Source organism: Schistocerca gregaria, chromosome 8 (assembly GCF_023897955.1).
Source record: "Schistocerca gregaria isolate iqSchGreg1 chromosome 8, iqSchGreg1.2, whole genome shotgun sequence".
Lineage (NCBI taxonomy): Eukaryota > Metazoa > Arthropoda > Insecta > Orthoptera > Acrididae > Schistocerca > Schistocerca gregaria.
The window spans coordinates 476,544,857-476,568,075 of record NC_064927.1 but is presented as its reverse complement, the minus strand read 5'-3'; the positions used below and the strand labels follow the sequence as shown (position 1 = coordinate 476,568,075).

At 41.9% G+C, this 23,219-nt stretch overlaps 1 protein-coding gene across 2 annotated transcripts in view; it reads left to right on the top strand.

Annotated features, from left to right (window-relative positions):
* The first annotated feature begins 4,613 nt into the window (after positions 1-4,613).
* The window catches only part of LOC126284609 (uncharacterized), an 89,588-nt gene continuing 70,982 nt past the window's right edge, over positions 4,614-23,219 (top strand). The window contains exon 1 of one of the 2 annotated variants that reach the window (XM_049983670.1): positions 4,614-4,716. In XM_049983670.1, the coding sequence (XP_049839627.1) occupies positions 4,678-4,716 (39 nt within the window). In that variant the 5' untranslated portion in view covers positions 4,614-4,677. The remainder of the gene's footprint in view (positions 4,717-23,219) is intronic. The other variant, XM_049983669.1, reaches the window with a different exon arrangement.

Sequence of the window (23,219 nt, the reverse complement as noted above, 5' to 3'; positions counted from 1 at the left end):
TCTGGTATCAAGTTAATCAGAACATCCATGAAAACCTTTTTAGCAACGGGATCTGTTCAGAAGCGTAGAAGCAGCAGTGGACCATCGGTTTCGGACGCAGCTGTGCAGGCTGTTCAAACCACATTCATGAGGTCGCCACAGAAATATATCAGACAAATTTAGTGGCGCTTCAAGTGCCAAAGAGTACAGTGCATAAAGATTTACATGACGTCTTAAACTGCATGCGTATGCATACATAATCAAATTTTGTTGAGGCAATAAAACCAGATGATGTACCAGAAACTGAAAAACTTGCAATGGCCATGCAGAACCTCTTCGATGAGGATAATGGTTTCTTGTGTTTTCTGATAAGACGACATTTCATGTTTGTGGCTCAATTAACTGCCATAACGTCTGGACGTGAGGATCAGAAATTCTTCAGTTCGTATGACAGCACATTCAGAACAGTCCAGAGGTTAATGGCTGGTGTGGTTTAATGCATAATCGAGTGATAGGCACATTTTCTATCCTTGAAAGCCCTGTAAATGGATATGTTTACGTAGATGTGTTGGTGAATTATGCCCTTCCCCATCTATAGGATATGCGATACACTATCGTCTTTCAGCGAAGTGTTCCCCCATTGGGATCTATAAGTCCATGATTTCGTTAATACATAGGAGGACTGGCAGAGATGGCCCAGCTCCATAGCTCCTGAGGTAGCCTGATATTACCCTCTCATATTTCTTTCGTTGGGGGTATGTGAAAGATACTGTGGACAAAATAGCAATTCCTGATAATGTGACATTACAACAACACAAGACATGTTGCACAGTCTGTGGCATGAGATTGCATACCAGCTTAATATTTTGCTTGCTATCAGGGTTGCACGTGTAACAGTGGTTTACATGTAGTGTGGGAACAGTATCAGCCTGTCAAATGGACCTGCTTTGCAGGGTAATTTCCATGTCAGAGTCAAAATACAGTATTCTGTTAATGGACATGTAGACTGCATTGTGTGGCAGGCAAGTTGTGCTGGAGTAGTAGCAGTCTGCCTCATTTACATGCTTTCTGTGATGGGCTTGTCATAGGCAAATAAATGATTTTCATGTCACTGACGTGTAGCCTGCCCTGCATCACAGATGTGTTATGGGTGTAGCATCGGCTGCTCTTTCGAACTGTATTGCAGAGGCTACACATACCAGTGGCTGAGGACAGGTTGAAATGGATAAGGAGGAGTATAAAGCGATGGGGAGGAGGAAATAAACAGAGAGACAGGAGGAAGAGGAGATGCATGAGGTAGGTTGAAGGTATAGAGGGGTGGTGGGCAGTTGGGAAAAGAAGTGGTTGAGGTGGAGATGAAGAGAGAGGAGGAGGAGGACGATATGGTCAGAGGGAGGGAGTGGAGGAAATAAACACAGAGAGGGGGAGTGGGAGATGAATAGACAGAGTTGGGAGGAGTAGGTAGACAGATAGAGGAAGGAGTGAACAAAGAGAGGAGGAGGAGGAGGGGGAGTTGTGTTCAATATACATGCCAACCGCATAGGAGGGTCAAGTTTTATAGAAAAGGCTAGTAACGACAATAAAATGTAATTTAACAATATCTGTGAAGAAAAGTAAATCTACAGTCTTTTGTGCAAAAGAATATCTTAGAACTAAAATGATAATCGAGAATAACATATTAGAACAAGTCCATATATTCAGCCACCTGGGCTGCTATATCTCTCTTGTTTATGGTACTGATCCTTAAAAGAAACTACAATATTATGTGCATTTGTTTGGTGTGTTTAAGTAAACGTTCCTGAATATAACCAAGAAAGAGACATTACTTAAATTTAATAATATTCTGCGGATCCGAAGTATGAACTTTAACGACCAAACAATTACAGAGTATTGAAGGGGCATAAATGAAACATTTTTAAGACCTTTGGTTAGGTAAAAATTCAAAGATAATAAGAAAAACCTGAGATGTTTCGAGAATAGTGGAAAAGGTCAAACAGTACATAAAGGGATGGCATGACCTATACCACATATTGATCAAAGTCGAATGCCATGGAGAACTTACGACTACACATAACATTGTATAAGAAGTATAGGATGACTAGGAAGAAGATTGTACGATCACCTTTAAATTACCTGGTTACGGAACACCTGTAAATGTACGTAATGATGACTATGATTTGGTTAGTATGATAAACAGCACTGCACAAAAATTTTTGTTGTGGTGGCAGGAAAGCCAACACCGTATTACTAGAGGAGGCCGAAATGCATGCGTTTTAGATCACGCAGGCTGGCGTGAGGAGGGAAGAACTATACTGAAGTGAGGTCTGGAACATGACAAGGAATTAGAATTCATGAAGTAGAAGTAATTAGTTTGATTCTTTACTTTAATCCATTAGTGATGAACGTAGCTCTTGAAGGTACTTGATTCACAAAATCAATCTCAATAGTAACTGAATATGGCTCCTTGCTAGGTCGTAGCAAATAACGTAGCTGAGGGCTAAGCTAAACTGTCGTCTCTGCAAATCAGAGCGTATGTAGTCAGGGAACCATCGCTAGTAAAGTCGGCTGTAAAACTGGAACGAGTGCTAGGAAGTCTCTCACAGGACCTCCCGTGTGGCGGCGCTCGGTCTACAATCACTGATAGTGGTGACACGCCGGTCCAGCGTATACTAACGGACCGCGGCCGATTTAAAGGCTACCACCTAGCAAGTGTGGTGTCTTGCTGTGACAGCACATTTTTAAAGTTATTCGTTGGTACAAACACACAAAAGTATTCAAAACGAAAAACAAATACACTACTCACCATTTGAAATGCCACACCAAGAAGAAATGCAGATGATAAACGTGTATTTATTGGACATATATATTATACTAGAACTGAAATGTGATTACATTTTCACGAAATTTGGGTGCAGAAATCCTGAGAAATCAGTACCCAGAACAACCACCTCTGGGAGTATTAACGGCCTTGATACGCCTCGGCATTGAGTCAAACATAGCTTGGATGACGTGTACAGGTACAGCTGCCCATGCAGCTTCAACACGATACCACAGCTCATCAAGAGTAGTGACTGGCGTATTGTGACGAGCCAGTTGCTAGGCCACCATTGACCAGACGTGTTGAATTGGCGAGAGATCTGGAGAATGTGCTGGCCAGGGCAGCAGTTGAACATTTTCTGTATCCAGAAAGGCCCATACAGAACGTGAAACTTGCGGTGGTGCATTATCCTGCTGAAATGTAGGATTCTCAGGGACCGAATGAAGGGTAGAGCCACGGGTCGTAACACATCTGAAATCTAACGTCCATTGTTCAAAGTGCCGCCAATGGGAACACGAGGTGACCGAGACGTGTAACCTATGGCACTCCGTAACGTCACGCCGGGTGATACGCCAGTATGGCGATGACGAATACACGCTTCCAATGTGCGTTCACCGCGATGAAGCCTAACACGGATGCGACCATCATGTTGCTGTAAAGTGTACCTGGATTCATCCGAAAAATTAACGTTTGGCCATCGTCCACCCAGGTTCGTCGTTGAGTACACCGTCGCAGGTGCTACTGTCTGTGATGCAGCGTCAAGGGTAACCGCAGCCACGGTCTCCGAGCTGATAGTCCATGCTGCTGCAAATGTCGCCGACCTGTCCGTGCATACGGTTGTTGTCTTCCAAACGTCCCCATCTGTCGACTCAGGGATCGAGATGTGGCTGCACGATCCGTGAGAGGCCGTTCCTTATTACCCTCCTAACCCACCGATTCCATATTCCGCTAACAGTCATTGGATCTCGACCAACGCAAGCAGGATAGTCGCGATACGGTAAAGCGCAATCGCGGTAGTCTACAATCCGACTTTTATCAAAGTCGGTAACGTGATTTCTCCTTCTTACACGAGGCATCGCAATAACGTTTCACCAGGCAACGCCGGTCAACTGCTGTTTGTGTATGAGAGAACGGCTTGGATCTTTACTCATGTCAGCACGTTGCAGGTGTCGCCGCCGGCGCCAACCTTGTGTGAATGCTCTGAAAAGCTAATCATTTGTATATCACAGAATCTTCTTCCTGTCGGTTAAATTTCGCGTCTGTAGCACGTCATCTTCGCGGTGAAGCAATTCCATTGGCCAGTAGTGTAGCTTGCAGGTCAAAACGATAATTATAGTCGCGAAAGTTGTTGACTTGTCAATCCACGTGCTAAACTCATGGGGCCTCGATTACTTGGAAATAATGATTACATAAATACCAAAATCGACAGTTTCTTGTATGAGAGCAATATTACTTTTGTACTTATGATTTCGTGCGTGTGTGTAGTTATCAGCTGTATTTAGAAGGCATGTGTTTCGTTTGTTCTTCAAAAACTGTAAACGCCTGACAAATTTTACTTGTTTTTCGAGAAGATTGTAGCTTTCCAGAAATAATTACACCGTACTGCCTGGAGAGTCTTCCAGGAAGTGCGTCTTCTGCGAATACCTGAAGCAGTTGTCAACGAGAAAAGAAAATTGATATTTCCCCGAAAGTGCGGCCACCTGTCGCTCGCCGGCCGCGGTCCAGGCGATCAGAATTTCATCAGGCCGCGGCAGATCTTGTGGGCGCGGTCGGGGTCGCCACGGCGCCGTGGTGGGGGAGGTGGTGGGGAAGGAGGCTGGCAGCACTGACCGACCGCCGAGTGCAGCACTCAGCGCGCCAGACGCTGCCCAGCCGACGCTATGCCGCCGCGCAGCCGCAACACGACCGCCGCGCTGCGGGTAAGTACCGCCGCCAGGGTGGCCAACCCCACGCGCACGGTTCCACTAACTGTACACAGCCCACGCACGACTGACAAATCCACCCTTAGCCCTTTAATGGCGGAATTAGCATCTGTATTCCTTGTTGCTGTTGGCATCTTTCGTCTGAGGACTCTCCACGCTACTGGAAGTCTCTTCACCTCTGTATAACTACTGCAACCTACATCAACCTGAATCTGCCTTCCTGGTCTCCCTTTACATTTTCATCCTCGACACTTCCCTCTACAACCTCCTTACGTACTACTAGGTAACTCTGAATGTGACCAATCAATCTATTCCATCTTGTAATCAAATTATGCCATAAAGCTGATTTTGTATCCTTTTTGATTCATGTTGTTTTTGCGGTCTTCACCACACAGACTGGTTTGATGCAGTTCTCCATGCTACTCTATCCTGTGCAAGCTTCTTTATCTCCCAGTATACCTACTGCAACCTACATCCTTCTGAATCTGTTCAGTGTATTCGTCTCCTGGTCTCCGTCTACGGTTCTTACCCTCCACGCTGCCCTCCAATACTAAATTGGTGATCCCTCGATATCTCAGAATATGCCCTACCAACCAAGCCCTTCTTTTAGTCAAGTTGTGCCACAAATTTCTCTTCTCCTCAATCCTGTTCAACACCTCCTCATTAGTTATGTGATCTACCCATCTAATCTTCAGCATTCTTCTGTAGCACCACATTTCGAAAGCCTCTATTCTCTTCTTGTCTATTTATCGTCCACATTTCACTTCCATACATGGCTACACTTCATACAAATATTTTCAGAAACAACTTCCTGGCATTTAATCTATACTCGATGTTAACAAATCTCTCTTCTTCAGAAACGCTTTCCTTGCCATTGCCAGTCTACATTTTATATCTTCTCTAGTTCGACCATCATCAGTTATTTTGCTACCCAAATGGCAAAACTCCTTTACTACTTTAAGTGTCTCATTTCCTAATCTAATTCCCTCACCATCGCTCGATTTAATTCGACTACATTCCATTATCCTCGTTTTGCTTCTGTTGACGTTCATCTTATATCTTCCTTTCATAACCACTACAATTCTTACCCGACTCATTCATACAACTTTACAGCAGTCTCCTGTAGTATCATATCTCAATGGCGTCTGTTTTCTTTTTGTCGATACTACTTCTTGTCCATATTCCACTTTCATATAAGACCACAATCCAGAAAAATTATTCCATAAGTGACTACCTAACATTTAATGTCATACGTCATGTTAACGAATCTCTCTTTTTCAGGAATTTTTACTTTGTAAGTGACGAAATGTATTTTATATCATTATACTTCTTTCATCATAGCAAAACTCGTCTTCTATTTCCTAATCCCATTCCCCTTGCACCATCAGGCTTAATTTGATTCTATTCCATTAATAATTGCTTTAATTTGGTGTACATTTATTTTATAAACTATTTTCAAGACACTTTACATACACCCACTTTTCAAAGTGTTTCTTGAGTACATTGTGAGGAAACCAAAGATTCTAATTTTTGCCTAATATTTACAGTTTTAACATAATTTTATGTGGAAATAATATGTTCAGCTGGACTGGAATAAAATTAATCCTTTCAATGAGGGAGATCTGTAGGAATAAATTGATAAGCAGTAATACTGTGTCAGACTTTAATATTTACACGTTAACGTGTAGGAGCTTTTTCAAAGCGAGGATGACGTCTAATGACTCCTTGCAGTGAGTTTATATGATACTAATTCTTATCACTTCCTTTCGTCTACTTCAGTGTCTGTACCGTTTTCTTGTGCTGTTTATTGGATGCTAGTCTCCTACTGCCTGAAGCTGCACGTCTTCAAGAACACCAATTCCTGGTTTGCCAAACTGGTCTTATTATCTTACGTCTAACTTACAGTTGTCTTACGAGAGCGAGGAGAAAAGCTACTTGGTAACATTACAAGTAATTATTATATCATTATAGCTCCACATGAAGTGTACGTAGACTGTTGAGTGGACTAAGAGAAAATGTGAAATATAATGCCACTATTTAGTCGCCACAGCGCTCATGCTCATTTTGCATGTACGACACACTTCAGCGATAGTTTATAATTTAAAATATGTAGCTAACAATACACAGGATATCCCAGGAGGAATGTCCACTATTAAGGAATGCGACAGGGCGGATCATTCGAAGTAAAAAAACAGGCTAATTAAGAAGGGCTCTAAAATGCATACCTGACACGTTTTTATATTATTTCTCTTCTACTGTCAGTTATTTTCTGCCCATATTTTGAGAGGTGGTGCAATGGACCAAAACAAATAAAGTATTGTGGTCGTGGGCTCTAAAGTGCATGCCTTAAGAGTTATGAGCACCTCTTCAATAGGAGTAATGCGTTTCACGTTAGCAAACATGAACACGTCCTCACAGCTCTGAAGGTGTGCACTTGTGAGTCCAACTTTGTTGGACAACTTTTTCTTCTTTTCGTCTATACTACCATCTATCAAACTACGGAAAGCAAAGAGCTTGCAGTAGAAGAGATTTGTTTCTTAGTTGCGAAGATGAAAAATTGTTCGCAGCTCCTAGGGCATGCATTTTAGAGCCCATGCTTACTAGACTTTTTCGAATCATCGTTCTTGTCATAACTCTGAATACTGAGCATTCCTCCTGGAACGCACAGTGTATGTAGTAATAACGTAAGAAATGTTCAGAAATATCCTCACTGGACTTATCTCTTCAAAACCGAAGCAAAACAGCGTAAAATGCGTATAAATGACGTACTCAATACATCATTATAAAGAAAAGAAGAATCGTGGGCCTGGCGACTTCAAATTAACCGTGAACACACCACTTCGTAGCATGACGAGATAGTGGGACGATCTAGTCCCTGTGACCATTCAGAAGCAGGTATGTTGGTGGGACACGTATCTTCCACCGATCACGATTATCCTCGCACAGTTTGCCACTCACTTTCAATCGTTATGGTACGTCAGAGCAGTTTCCTTTTACTGTTACTAAACCTCTGTTCCCCTGCGCGAAAGCATTCGAATTTAGACGTTTCTGAAACACTTTTTGTTTCAATAAAAGTCTTTTGCTTTGGATAACATTCCTTAGAACAGCAATTTATTTGCCATAAATTTTGACTGTGACGGCATGATTCTGTGTAACACTCTTTGTTTCGTGCCTCAGTTTACGGGCGATCTTAATCTGTTGAACAATGTGTATTCTCGCAACCTAGTGAAGAACTCGGGTCATGGCGACCCAAAACGTTGATTACACAGATCTAAATGCAACTGAATGAAGTTATATCTAATTTTATTTCGCTTTGTACTCGAACTTCCCCACATACTGGGTTCCCTGTACTATGAAGAGCCTAAATCGAAGTAAGACAGTTTTCGTGATTAGTACTATCCGAACAAAAAAGTGTAATTTTTCACATTACTGTGCATATCTTCTAACAGATATTTGCGCTCATATATTTCGTAGGTTCTCGGTTTCCTGCGGAGTGTACCAGCGAGTGAGTATCACGCAGCCCCTTCTTTGTTTCGCAACCAAGACGTCCGTGCCGGCCGCGGTGGCCGAAAGGTTCTAGGCGCTTCAGTCTGGAACCGAGCGACTGTTACGGTCCCAGGTTCGAATACTGCCTCGGGATGGATGTGTGTAGTGTCCATAGATTAGGTAGGTTTAAGTAGGTCTACGTTTTAGGGGACTGATGACCTCAGATGTTAAGTCCCATAGTGCTCAGAGTCATTTGAACAAAGACGTCCGTTTTCTTCTCGTTCTTCTTCCGCTTTCAGTTTCGTATTCAATTAACTGCTGCTATAATAGGTATACTTCACTTTATTTGTAACTTAGGTCCTAAGTAACTTACGTCTTTCTCTATTTAGTCATAGTGCACAGTTCTCACAGGTGAATCTCTGCTGGCATTCTAAAGAACTACCTCATTTGTCATTCACTTTGCAATATATCCACTTCAAGAAAGTTTCTGTTTCGTTGATGGTATTCAATAATTAACTTCCTGCACGGTAGAAAAGAGTATTGACCCAAAAAATTAATCTTAAGTCCAGGTAACAATCTGAATGCTAAGCACCTTTTCTTTTAATTTAACGAACGCTTGCCAGTTTCTTTTTTCGGTCCTGAATTTTACTGTGCTGACAGATGCCCATTCTTAGGAACGTTGTGCGTCCAGTTATTGAAGCTTACTGACCTTTCCTACTGAGCAATTATTTTTCAGAAGGTTTTAGAGCAATTTTGTTTCACGACCTGAAGATGTGTCCTCACGCTCTGAAAACTTTAAGCAACTCGAAAATCTCATTAATTGTGGACAAACGTTTTGCAACAGATGTGATTGCTCGCATCCTCAAAAAGTATCGTGTACTCTGTCACTGGGTAGACCATTATGAGCTGAAAATTTTTGTTTACTTCACATGTTTAACTAGTAACGATCACGTTCAATGTAGAGTTCTTTTACGTCCATGTGCTTCTGCATTCAGTCCTTCTCCTGCGTCTGATCTAAACTCAAAATCTTCTGAAGCTTTTTACAGAGGAAGAACACAACTGGAAGTCGATATACTGTCTTACTCTAACAAGTCAAGAAAAAAAATATTCGTCACACATATGAGCAATCTTATAATTCTTGTAGGGGTGCATCTAATGCAGAAACGTTCATTTCCGAATAGTCGTTACGTTTGTTAACAGTTCTGCCTCATAGCAATGATGGAACACTGCTTTACAAAATATGCACCAAATAAATTTGCCAGTCTAGCTAATAGGGGAATACGTTTGAAAAGACAGTCTTTATATATTTTATGTTTATTTGCCTTGAGAGCGTCATCGTGTATCAAAATATGTCATCACCCCTATTATGACCACCTGTTTTAGTCGAAACGCTGTAGACGGTTACACCGTAAGGTGGTGATAAATGTGGCTGATTGTTATTTATTTTCCTCAGAATCATTTCCACTTGTAGTTCCCCGTACTGTCCAATAGAAGATCACGATCATTACCAACCAGAGTATGTATTGAATTAGCGCATAATCTTTCCTACACGAACTGAACTAAGCCCATCGATCGCGAAAGTGAATTTCTAAAACGCTAAGAAGCGAATTTCTAAAGGTAGTTTCTCGGTTACGAATACACGAAGTAGTATATTTGCATCTAAACAGAGAAAAGATGACTGCCAACAACTGTCTGAAGATCACAGCAAAAGAATCAATCTACAAGCAAAATATGAAAGAAAGAAAGAAAGAAAGATGTGATTATGCTTTCGTTTCTTTGCAAATATAGGTGAAGGAAGTCAAAGATTTGTAAAGAAAAGGTGGCGAAAAACAGACACATCAGAGTAAACATTTTTCCGAAGTTAAGGCTATCAACATCTTGATGTTACTCTCTAATCTCTTAACACACGTCTCACCGTCATGTTTCTTCTACTCAATGTTTGCCGCAGATTGCTTTTGACCGCCGATTCTGCGTAACACCTCTTTTTTTTTATCTTAACAGTCTATTTAATTTTCAGCATCCTTGTGTGGCACACAAACTAAATCTCTTTGATTCTGTTAATTTGGTGTTTTCTCTCGTATTGATGATTCATTGTAGCAAAATTATTCTTGAAGAATTAAATTTCTCTAGAACGCTAACAATTCATTTTGTTACTGCGACCGGTTTCGAAGATCTACGCAGTCATCATCGGATGTTGTAACATTATTGGGTGTACACGTTTGCCACAATACTGAAATTCACATAGAGATACTGCTTCAAATAAAATGGTACAATATACAATGATGACAGATTAGATATACTGAAACCGGTAATAGTAATAAAAAAAAGTTGCTTGTGATCTTGACAAACTTGATGCTTCAGGTCGCCCCCAACAATGCCAAACAAATCTTAAAACAAATGTATTTGTTAAATTAAGGCCCATGTATGACTTAGAGTTCTTTTAGAGGGTAATTCCCAGTTTGGTTTTCTGCTTTTTAAGTTCTCCTTGCTTCCTTCGTTATATGTCACTTTGCATCCAAGGTAGCTGAACTGTAGTTTGTCTTCTATGCGGCCCCTAATGTTAACCTTAGGCATGTTCTTAAGCTTATTTCCGATACTCGTTAATACTTTTTCACTTTGTTTGGTTTAGTCTAAATCTATATTCTGTTGACAGTAGACTGTTCATTCCATTCAACAGGTCCTTTAACTCTTTCAGATTTTCACAGAGGATAACTAACGTATTCAGCGAATATTTTTAATGATACCCATCTACCCTGATCTTTAATCACTCTTATGAATCTCTCTTCGATTTTCCTCACCTATTATCATCTGAGCACTTTACTCGTGGTGCTTAATTCTTATTATTCACTCTCGGTTCTTTTACGCATTCCCAATTACCGGTTTTTCCTCACATCGTATGACTCTTCGCTGAGAATTTTAAACACCTTACTATATTTAGCATTATCGGTCGTTCCTCTCATGGGTCGACAAAAGTCTCTCCACCATTACTACACGATTATGCTTCCGACATCATATGTGACAGTGGAACCGCCTCTCAAGTGTCTTTACCTTTCACAAAGCCAGGTCCGTAGTTTTTTTCGCTTTCTGGTATACAGTTCCGATCATCTGCCTCTATACATCAGTTGGAAAACTACTTGTTTGGTCCTTCTCGTATTTATCTGTCCTTACTACCTTTGAGACGCTCAAAGTATGCCTCCTATTTCAAAGACTCTAAACACTGACTTCAATAATCATTCGGTTGCAATTCCCTACGGAGATTTTAGAAATTCCGAAGCAACAATGTCTACCCTTTCCACCTCGTTTTAGCGGAAGTCATTCCAACATCTCTCTCACTCTGACTCATATCGGTACGACGTCACTTGTGATCTTATTTTATAAAAGCTGTCGGGATTCGTCTGAAACTATCGAGAAATTAAAATTGTGGAGGTAGATTCGGTTTGAGCCTACGACTTAAAACGCAGTATCCAGTATGTGTACTGCATAAATACAGTCTTCAGAACAATTAGCAGTAAGTCTTTCAAATACTAACAAAGATGCATGGAAAGAGATTCAGATTTTGCAGCACTTTCTATTCCCTACTTTTCTACAGCTCGAGTATCATACGAGGTGTGCGGGTAACAAAGACCAGAGCGGTCGTACTGTTCTCTTGAAATTTATTTGCAGGAAAACGAAGATGTAGGAGTTGTTAAATCCATTCATAGTTTTGTCTACCTAGTTGATATAGGTCTTAAAATAAAGGAAAAAGTACCTATCCGACTTTTTATGTCACCAAGAAAGCAATAATGTTTGAACGATTGCTCGTAACATTTGTAACTTAATTTCTCTAATAAATGATAAGTAAAAAAATTCAAAATTCCAAAGAAAGGTTTGCGTAACGTGTATATTGTTGTTAGGACATTAACACTAGTCCTCAAGCGTCAGTTTTTACTTTTCGTTCTTGATTTACGTAAGATTTCTGTAATGGAATATTAAGATTAGGCAGCCAAGCACCTATCTTTAGTATTACTGTTGATGACTACATGCCTCCTATGCATCAATAACGTGCACCAGGAATAAAAAATATAACCAACTATTTACATTTTCGATTCATCTTTCTCATCAGTTCTACTTCTTCCTTCACGCCCCACAATTTCCTCAGTATTTTCACTGGTACATGATCTGTATTATTTGCACTTATCACAATTGTGAGTGCTGTCTGTCCTGAATGAAAGTCAGATAACAGTTTTCTATGCATCTCCTAAATATTATGATACTATTACTTATTCATCAGTGTTAGTATTTGGAAGATTAACTGATAAATGTTCTGAAAACTGTATTTATAAGGTAGGTGATTCTCCTCAATGCCTATCCCATATGCCGTCGCATATTCTAAGAATTATGTTTATTTAAGGCTTATTATTCTCAAACATTCTCTTATATGTACTATATTAGTAGTTACTCGTACGGCTGGCATATTTACTGTCTATAACTGAGCTCTGAAGCTTGTGTTTGACTATAGGTGACGTCTCAGCGTTTATTGGAAGAGACGAGCTACGATTGAGTCACTGTTTTCAATAACTTTCTTTACCACATCGACGCGTTGTCTCCTCTTCCCCTTGTTTCATGCCGAGTGGTGTCTCCGGAAAGGAGACTACGAACCAGAATACGTAACGTATTCGAAATGTTTCTGGCAGAGATTGTGGCAGACCCTGTATTTCTTTCTTGTTCACTTATGAGTTCTGCCTCCATATTTCTATTTCACAAGCTACCTTTTGGTGTGTGATGGATGATTCGTTAAGTAGCATTATGGTTTACGCTCTTTCCTCTTCAAAATCGAAACAGAGTGCGGGTGAAAGACTGTCGTTGTCTTCTTAAGATCTTGAGTTATATCAAGGAGATGCTGTAGAGATGGGATATCGACTGCTGTAACGGATTTTCTGGTGGTAATATGTCTCCGTTAACAAATGCTGTTCTGTCAGGCAGCATCAGAATCCAAACTGACTCTACGTGGAAGCTCTTGGAGTTTTACTTGTAAGGATCTCCACGATACTTAACATTGCGTTTGTAGCGACATTCTTCGGAGTTCTGTGGGCGCACTCACGCTTACTAAACGAATCAGTGGCGAAACGTGTAACTCTTCTTTGAATTTTCTGTATCTCTTGTGTTAATTCCGTCTGGTTTGGGTCACAGACTGAGAAAATCATGTAAAAATCAATCGGACGAATGTCTTTCAAACCACTTCTTTCTTGAATGAATTACATTTAGGGTTCTTCAAATGAATTATACTCTGACGTAAGTTATTCAAATAAGTAGTTTTACGTAGTCGGTCCAATGTGTTAAATCATTCCTGCTGGCTAGTCCCGGATGTGTTACGACCGTTATTGTTGCCACTGATTCATATCCAATAGTGTAATCGAATAAGAACAAACCCTTCCACCAATAAAAGCACTATGATCATTTGTGTCTGGGATTATTTGCCAGTCCTAGAACCAAGCAATAGCCTTCTCCATCTCTTCTTGTGTTTCTCTAGAAAGTTATAGATTTTATTGAACACAGTCATCATCATGTTGAGCTCCGCAGCTAAAAGACATATCAGCGCACACTCCGCTGCAGAGTGAAAATCTCATTCAAGAATACTAATGATTAATGAAAACTACCACAGCTGTATCAGTAGAAATTTATAAGGCTACGGCTGCTTTCGCACTTTTACATCATTAGGTCTAACGTTACATATCACAACCAGACGTTTTATGATACGACCACAACATGAAATCTGATATTCTAAAAGAACTAGTCCGGTCATGTGTATTAAGACATCTGTGGTGGTTTCCACTGATCACTAATATTTCCTGTAGAAACAGCATTATCACTGAAGAACTTCACAGAGATTCCGATGGTATCGGCGGATCCGTTATACATACGTCGTGAGCGGTAAGGGTCCTGTAGCAATTTCGGGGTCTTCCAGAAGGCACTTCTACATCTGACGATGTCGACGCATTACGAGCAATACGGTGAGTTCTATCAGCTGCAACGTGTTGAATCCATTTGAAAACTTGCTTGGTTGCTCCTTAAGCTCATATTTTGTTCAATATAAGACAGTGCGAAACCGTCTTCTGGAAGTCAAGCACTAAAAACTGTACCTTCTCCAAGTAATCATAACAACAGTGCATTAACCGCATTCCGTGTTTCTCCAAATGACTGACGTCCGTGACATAGACCTATATTTATACGCGTGCACTTATACGTACTGGAAACGGAGACAATCTGCGACTTTTTTCCAACCGTTTCAAACATTAGTATCTCCAACGACCTGTGACAAACCGTTGGTAGAAGGAGAAGCAAGAAGTTATTTCGGATCGTCTGTATAGTATCACACATGTGCTTCATCAGGTCCTGATGCCTTTGCACTGTTAACGAATTTAGTTCCTACTCCACTATCACTTAGGTCAGAACCTTCTGGACTTTTCCCAACCATGTGACGCTAGGTGAAGCTACATATTTCTTCCAAGAGAAAGTATCAACTCATAGAACTCCGTAGCTACCCCTATTCTGGTAGACCATCAATGAATCTGCAACGGATCCTCCACGCATCAGTGAAACAAGTTTGCTTCATATATCCATCCAGTTTCACCTTTCTCTAAACCATCGGATGCGTTTTTCAGGGTGATGAGGTAAATGAGACAGTTTTGTGGAACACACCGATGCTCATAAAGCACTACTACTATCTCTAACTGACACTATGCATTAAGCGTAAGCGTATCTCTGTCAGACTGTGATCAGAGGTTGTTTCACAGACTATGCGTCGCTACAGGAACCATCCTGAGCTACGTTTAAATGCAGTTGACTGTTCTTGTCAAATGACTCCTGCATAAAGTATTAGGGAGTTCTTCCAGACGATCAATCAGCTGAGTCTGTCAAAATAAGATCGTTGCTTGTGTGAGTAGTACAGACGGTTCGTGATAGGGTCTTCAATATCATAGGTCTCTACACGAGACAGTACTTTTAATGAAAGACAGAAAGGCCGGGACGGGCCTTATTACCTACGGAAGCGTTGGTACTTAAGTGAACTGTTTGTCCTAATGCACTATTTTATCTGTAATGGATATAATAGTATGATCGAACTTGATGAGTCCTCTAAAACTGACAGTTAAACTGTGGTACAACCTTGGTATATGACATGCTAACAAGTTAAGTAAACTGACTCATTTGCAAAGGATATGGTATCGCAATAGTAAAAGCAGCAACGAAAGAGCAAAGCCGCTGGCGACAACAGTTTAACGCCTGCTTTCCCCGTAAATATTTCCGCCATATAGTAATGCTTGCAAAACACTTGATAGAAAAACAAAGGCAGCTCGCATAGTGTGAGTGGACAACGTTCGTAACTTCGAAGGCAGATGTAGATTGGGAGATAGAAAGCCAGATTCCATGTCACTGTTCGTTTCTCAAGTATGACCTCGCAATAAACTGTTGATACACCACCTGGCGAAAAAACTAAAGCACTCAGAATGGTAGCAGGAAACGAAGTGAACCTTCACTAGTTGAGAGAGTTCGTGGTAGGGTCTTCAATATCATTCGTCTCTACCCGAGACAGTACTTTTAATGAAAAACAGAAAGGCCGGGACGGGCCTCGATACCTACGGAAGCGTCGGTATTTAAGTGAACTGATTGCAAATTCCAATGAAATTTTCTAAGAATTTTGCGGTATGAGTCCACTTATGACTGTGACCCTACATCCCTCTGGCATGGAAGTATGCACTGATTCAGTTGGGAACGCTGTCATTAAGTCGCTGTATCCTCTCGTGAGGCACACTGCCTCACTACTATTGGAAATGGACCCTGATACCCTGGGTACAAGCACCTGTACCACGCATGTTTTATCAAAGACATATCTGAGGCTGAAAACTTCCTTTATGTGTTATTGCTGTTAATTTGCATCAGTCAGTTAATACATTCGTGACAGTTTAAGCGTGTAATGTTACTTATGTCTAATTTTATTTGGTATACGGGAACCTGATGATGGTCAGACTACTGAAACTGGTTTTGTAATTTAAGTGTTTTACCAGCATCTCAATGCGATAATATGACATTTTTCAAATATATAAGATCTCTGGGGCACCGCCCTCTGAAAATATAGGCCTATTGACATATGAGTTTCTTGCTTACCATAGGAGTCCCTAAACATCACGCAGACAGTTCACAGGTACAAATGCCATGTGTGGACGATCGCAGTCATGTTAAAAAATAGCACCACTCCACTGTCGCATGGCGTATAGCACACGAGGATACAGAATACCTGAAAGTACTGCTTTACCGCTAAACTTTCTTCACGAACTACCAACCGTGACCTGAAGTCAAACCCGATGGCTCGTCACACCGTGATGCCAGGAGTAACAACCAGGGTGCGTCACCAAGACACTGGAAGAATGGGGCCTCTCCCCAGGTCACCACCATACCCGATGGCGATGGTCATGTGGGCAGGTGCAGAACCGCGAATAGCACAACGCTACGCCATTCATCAGCAGTCCGTGCTTCGCAGTCACGTCATCACTCCAAAAGCAGTTGTTTGTATTGTGGTGTTAGCGACAGCTTAAGCATGGGACGATAATTCCCCAGTCCGGCTGCAGCTGGTTTTCGACCAGTTGTGCGGGATGACACCTGAGTCCATTACTTGTTCTTGGACGGCAGGTACATGTATCAAGGGGTTACAGTGCGATCCCTCCTTTGCGGCATTCGAACAGTATACCTACCCTGACGTCCTCATGCGGTCGCTCATCACGTCAATGACACATTCGGATTCCATCAAATCAGGATATCGCACGATTCTACGAGCCAGACAAACGGACACCTACAATGAGGCCCCTTTCAAACTCAGTCAGGTGCCAAAAGCGCTGCGTCACCTGAGTAAACGGGATCTCCGCGTCCTTCACAGCGATCACAACGTAAGACGCTGTACACGCCACTTGTATACCTGGTAACGGCACTAAACAAGATATGTCACTATTCCTCGCACTACCTGTCACAGAGAACTGAAATTGTTACTATTTGCATCCCATCCTGATGGTGCGTGCATGTACGAAACTACATTATCATCCAACAATGTCTCCTAGTTACCTCACTTTTTTCTTTCAGACAGTGTTTTGGCTCAAATGGCTCTGACCACAATGAGACTTAACATCTGAGGTCATCAGTGCTCTAGAACTTAGAACTACTTAAAGGTAACCGAAGGACATCACACACACCAATGCCAGAAGCAGGATTCGAACCTGCGACCGTAGCCGACGATCAGTCCCAGACTGAAGCGCCTAGAACCGCTCGGCTACACCGTCCGGCGACAGTGTTTTAACAGAAAAAGAGGAATTCACATGGGCATTAACAAAACATGACATATGCCAATAAGAAGTACCCCCTTGCAAATCTCATGCCTCAATTGTTAGATACAATGTCACGCATCTAATGATTCGTGTTTATTTTACCTTAGTCCAGTTTTCAATTCCTTGAATACTTGAGTTCCTAAATGTATCTGCCGTTTCATTCTTATATTAGAAGGCAACTTTAAAATCAAACGACCTTTTTATCATACTTCAGCTACTTAACGCCTCAGATGATGTTCGCCGTCCACTGCCAAACAAAAGTGTTTACTAGACTTTTACACACACATACGTTTTGCTCATAGATGTTTTCTGATGTGTACTGTTCCATTCACAACGGTAAGGTGAGGTTAGCCACACCGTGGTGCAGCAGCTGTCGTCGCAGGGGATCTGGACAGGATCAGAGGTAAGATTTTCACTCTGCAGCGGAGTGTGTGCTGATATGAAACTTCCTAGCAGATTAAAACTACGTGCCGGACCGAGACTCTAACTCAGCACCTTTACCTTATGCGGGCAACTGCCCTACCAACTGAGCTACCCAAGCACCACTCACGAGCGGTCCTAACAGGTTGGCAGAGAACTTGCCCACGAAAGGCAAAGGTCCCGAGTTCGAGTCTCGGTCCAGCACATAGTTTTAACCTGCTAGGAATCTTCATATCAGCGCACACTCCACTGCAGAGTGAAAATCCCATTCTGGAAACATCCCCCAGGCTGTGGCTAAGCCATGTCTCCGTAATATCTTTCTTCCAGGAGTGCTAGTTCTGCAAGGTTCGCAGAAGGGCTTCTATGAAGTTTGGATGGTAGGAGAAGAGGTACTCGCAGATTTGAAGCTGTGAGGACGGGTTGTGAGTCGTGCTCGGGAAGCTCAGTTGGTAGAGCACTTTCCCGCGAAAGGCAGAGTTCCCGAGATCTGTCAGGAAGTTTCATACCAACGCACACTCCGCCGCAGAGTGAAAATTTCATTGTGGGAACATCCCCCAGGCTGTGGCTAACCCATGTCTCCGTAACATCCTTTCTTCCAGTTTGGCAGAAGCGCTTCTGTTAAGTTTGGAAGGTAGCAGACGAGGTACTGGCACAATTGAGGCTGTGAAGACTGGTCGTGAGTCGTGCTTGGGTAGCTCAGATGGTAGAGTGGTTGCTCGTGAAAGACAAAGTTCTCGAGTTCCAGTCTCGGTCCAGCACCCAGTTTTAATCTCCCAGGAAGTTTCAGGATTAGAAATGATTAGCGGACACTAAAATACAACAAACAGAAGTTTTATTCCATTCATAGCTTTCTCCAAGCGCTGCGAAGCAACTTTTCGAAAGAGCAAACGGGCAACGAGGTCCAGCTATTGCAAGAAGCAAAAAGACCATGATGCAGTGTGGATCTCCGGCTACTAATGTACGCGCGAACTGTCGACAGCTGACTAACACTGAAGACTGCCAAAGACTGCGACGGAGTCTGGGCGTGTAGCCGCCGCCACCAAATCTTTAATGTGGTGGCAGAGGACGCTCTTAGTCGTAGCTGTTGAAGGTGTGGAGTAGTGGGCACACGTCATTGGATCTGTCGGGTCCTCACGCGCCCTGTATCGGCGTTCGTCGGAAATGTGTGATTCCCTTTCCATCTGTGAGTCGCCGTTGGTAGTGGAATCAATCAGTGAAACTGCAGTTTGTAATATTATCGAATCGCCTTTCAGTGGGTTGTCACCACAGACGTTTCTTATCTCCTGGAATCCAGGAAAGAACATCATTAATCTACTTGCCATCAATTCCTCTGAGTACACATCACGCCCCTCTCCATAATAAAGTACAGTAATAGTTACATATTCCACTTAGACCTGTCATTGATCTGTTTCTTTGTTTTCGTATCTCTCGTGGTTAGTCCAGCCGTGCGTCTTGTCACTGTAAACTGAGAAAACAGGTTTTGTATGGAGTTCATGTTAAAAGTCTGTATCTGCCTGCGATACGTCAGAAATAGTAACGCACCCTGACCATAAAACATTATTTACAGACACATTGGGACACTAATTTCGAAAAATGATCTAGTTTCCCTAAAGGCCTTCAAGCCATTTTTATTCTGCAATTTATGCATTATCTTTCTGTTGTCTCGCACTCTGAAAACGAGCGCAGCGGAGCAGATGTAGAAATACTGAATCGCCGTTGTACGTTGTAAGCCACGTCTTAGTGGAGATGGTTTGCCGTAGTCTTCCTCCGACCTGCTACGAAATGCAAAGTGTGTGTGTCACGCGCATGGCTGTGATGACTACATGAACAGTGTAGTGTTGGATTTGTGTTGTTATGGATGAAGGGAAGGAAAGGAGGTCGCCGAAGTTGACGTCCTCTTCCGACGGGCGTTATAACCATCGGACAGCGTCACGGGCTGAGAGTTTTGGAATTTAATCCAGGACATTTGCGCAAAGACTAGTAGTCAAGAAGTTTACAGCAGCACCTCCCTCCACATGCCGACCAAATACTGGCAGTGAATGTTTTCCACCACCAGGATTCGAACAGACGCACCTGCAAGTAAAAGGCCTCTGCACAAACTTGTATTAGTGACCTCTGCCATAAAGGCGGTTTTTTACTCTTGTAAGCTCTCCATTTCAAATTTTACATCGATTGCGGTTTATTTAGTTGTTCGGCGGTCGGAGGTTGAGGGAGACACCTTACAACAGGTCACTGTCTCCCTGTTGTCCGCGACGTGTCTGTAGTTCACAGCCAAGAAATTGATAATTACGCATGATCATGATCTGCTATAAAAACACGTCGTCCACAAACTCAATTTATTGTTTGCCAATAATGAATGTTCCTAATTATGCCTTCCACGCCCATATTTTTGCAATCCACGCTGATAATTAGTCGTTCAGGCGAAGTTAGCATGTATTTGGTGCTGCTTCTTTCCTCCCACACAGTTTCAGAGTTTACTACTGTCACCTATTGCGTGTTAATTCCCGTAATTTCTTACTATTAACTTCAGTTTTAGTCACATTAGAAGGGCTCACACTCGCTCCTCCTGCTAAACTTTTATATACATCATTATTAATTAATAACCACACCGTTCTTCCTCTCAACACAGTCTTTAGCATTTACTGCAAACGAGCCTCATCTTTACGATCCGAACAACACTTCTAGCTCCAGACGCGTGGGCTCTCCAGTCTTTCTCTGCTACTGCGCGAAATATAAAACTCCAAGTACTGCTTCCATGAATTCGCTGTAAATAGTTACTACTTTATTTCCAAATTTTGGTTATACATTATTTTGATCTTGTTGTAATTGATATTCAGAACTAATTCTACAGATTCTGTGTCACATGCATTGGCGATCTGCATCTGCACTAGAGACAGACAATAAACCGCTGGAAACATTCATTCTGATGCCACATCTTTTGATAAAACTCTAATGTAATTTTCACTTATTCAAACTGCACTACTTGTTCGTACATAATAAATTCTTCATTCCGTAACTTTTTAAAAACAAGTTTCATAGACAGATTGTCTCACAAGGAGAGGACACGAGACGGGGCAAAAACTGGACAACAAATTGGAATGTGACAGGCATGTACTATAATATACCAGAGACCATCCTCTGGAACAGGGCGGTATCAGTTTGAGCACGATGCACCGAAGCAGACCTAACGCCAGCAGTGATTAGTTTAACAAGCCCGTTTCTGTCAGTGAGTCGCCCAAGTGTCTACGATGTCAAATAGATGTGGTTGAGGAGTTCGATTCAGTACCAACTGCGTGATTATTTTATTGTTTTTATTCTCTTAAGTGAGGTATACGCTGTGCTATGCGACAGAAAATAAGTGAAATAACCGATGAATTCGTTAGACACCGGGCTATGGCTACTAAACATATGAAGAACCAATATTGCACAATATTAATGACATAAGCGTCACCTTAATTTTTTTTAATGAAATGAGGATGTGGCAAAGTATCCCTTCAAAGTTCGTGATGTAAGGAAAATTAATTTTACCAATGCTTGTAGCAGGTCTACCACTCTAAAAAATATAAATGTAATACCACAATAAATGAATTGTTTCGCATATGCTGCACGTTAAATATGAAATTATATCTATTTTCTATCTCTGTCATCTGTTTAGAGACCATGTTAATAAAAATTGTTAACCGGAATGAAAATAGAGCAAGAGTAAAGAGAGTATAGAATCAAAATTCACTTTAGACTATAATAGAATACAAGCTTCTCCACTTTATCAGAACTATATCCCTTTAACGAGAGTCCACCACAGTAAAAAAACTTTAGTACGGTGTACCTCTCACCTTAAACTACTTCTCCATTAGTCTGTTCACCGATTCCCATCATCGAACCCACGCCCTTCTCTTGAATGTTCTCAAAATGGTTCAAATGGCTCTGAAAACTATGCGACTTAATTTCTGAGGTCATCAGTCCCCTAGAACTTAGAACTACTGAAATCTAACTAACCTGAGGACATCACAAACATCCATGCCCGAGGCAGGATTCGAACCTGCGACCGTAGCGGTCTCGCGGTTCCAGACTGTAGCGCCTAGAACCGCTCGGCCATCTCAGCCGGCTGAAAGTTCTCTGCTAGCTTTGTAGCCCACTTGTGTCTGACATAACCTGTGAACTTCTCGCGATTTTGCTATATATTGAAGTTCGTGCATAATTATACATATACATTCAGTGGTATATGTGCATACTGTTAGCATAATGTGCTGCGAACAGAGTTAGCAGCGAAGAAGTAATGAATTAAAGCGTCGTGCTAGATGCTGAAGTTTTACTGTGTAAACAGCAAAAAAGAAGTAAATGATAAACTTGCTTCCTTTCATCATTCTGAGGAAAAACATAGGCACCGCTCCAAAGAAGCTGGTATAAGCATACTTATTCAAATTCAGAGTTATGTAAACAGGCAGAATACGGCGCTGCAGCCGGCAACGCTTATACAGGGTGTTACAAAAAGGTACGGCCAAACTTTCAGGAAACATTCCTCACACACAAAGAAAGAAAAGATGTTATGTAGACATGTGTCCGAAAACGCTTAATTTGCATGTTAGAGCTCATTTTAGTTTCGTCAGTATGTACTGTAGTTCCTCGATTCACCGCCAGTTGGCCCAATTTCAGGAAGGTAATGTTGACTTCGGTGCTTGTGTTGACATCTGTGAACGTTTGGGCAGGCATTGTTGGTGATGTCTTGATTGGGCCCTATGTTCTTCCACCTACGCTCAATGGAGCACGCTATCATTATTTCATACGGTATACTCTAACCTGTGCTGCTGGAACATGAGCCTGTACAAGTACGACACAACATGTGGTTCATGCACGATGGAGCTCCTGCACATTTCAGTCGAAGTGGTCGTACGCTTCTCAACAACAGATTCGGTGACCGATGGATTGGTAGAGGTGGACCAATTCCATGGCCTCCACGCTTTCCTGACCTCAACCTTCTTGACTTTCATTTATGGAGGCATTTGAAAGCTCTTGTCTACGCAACCCCGGTACCAAATGTAGAGACTCTTCGTGCTCGTATTGTGGACGGCTGTGATACAATACGCCATTCTCCAGTGCTGCATAAGCGCATCAGGGATTCACATGTGAAGGAGGGTGGATGCATGTGTCCTCGCTAACGGAGGACATTTTGAACATTTCCTGTAACAAAGTGTTTGCAGTCACGCTGGTACGTTCTGTTGCTGTGTGTTTCCATTCCATGATTAA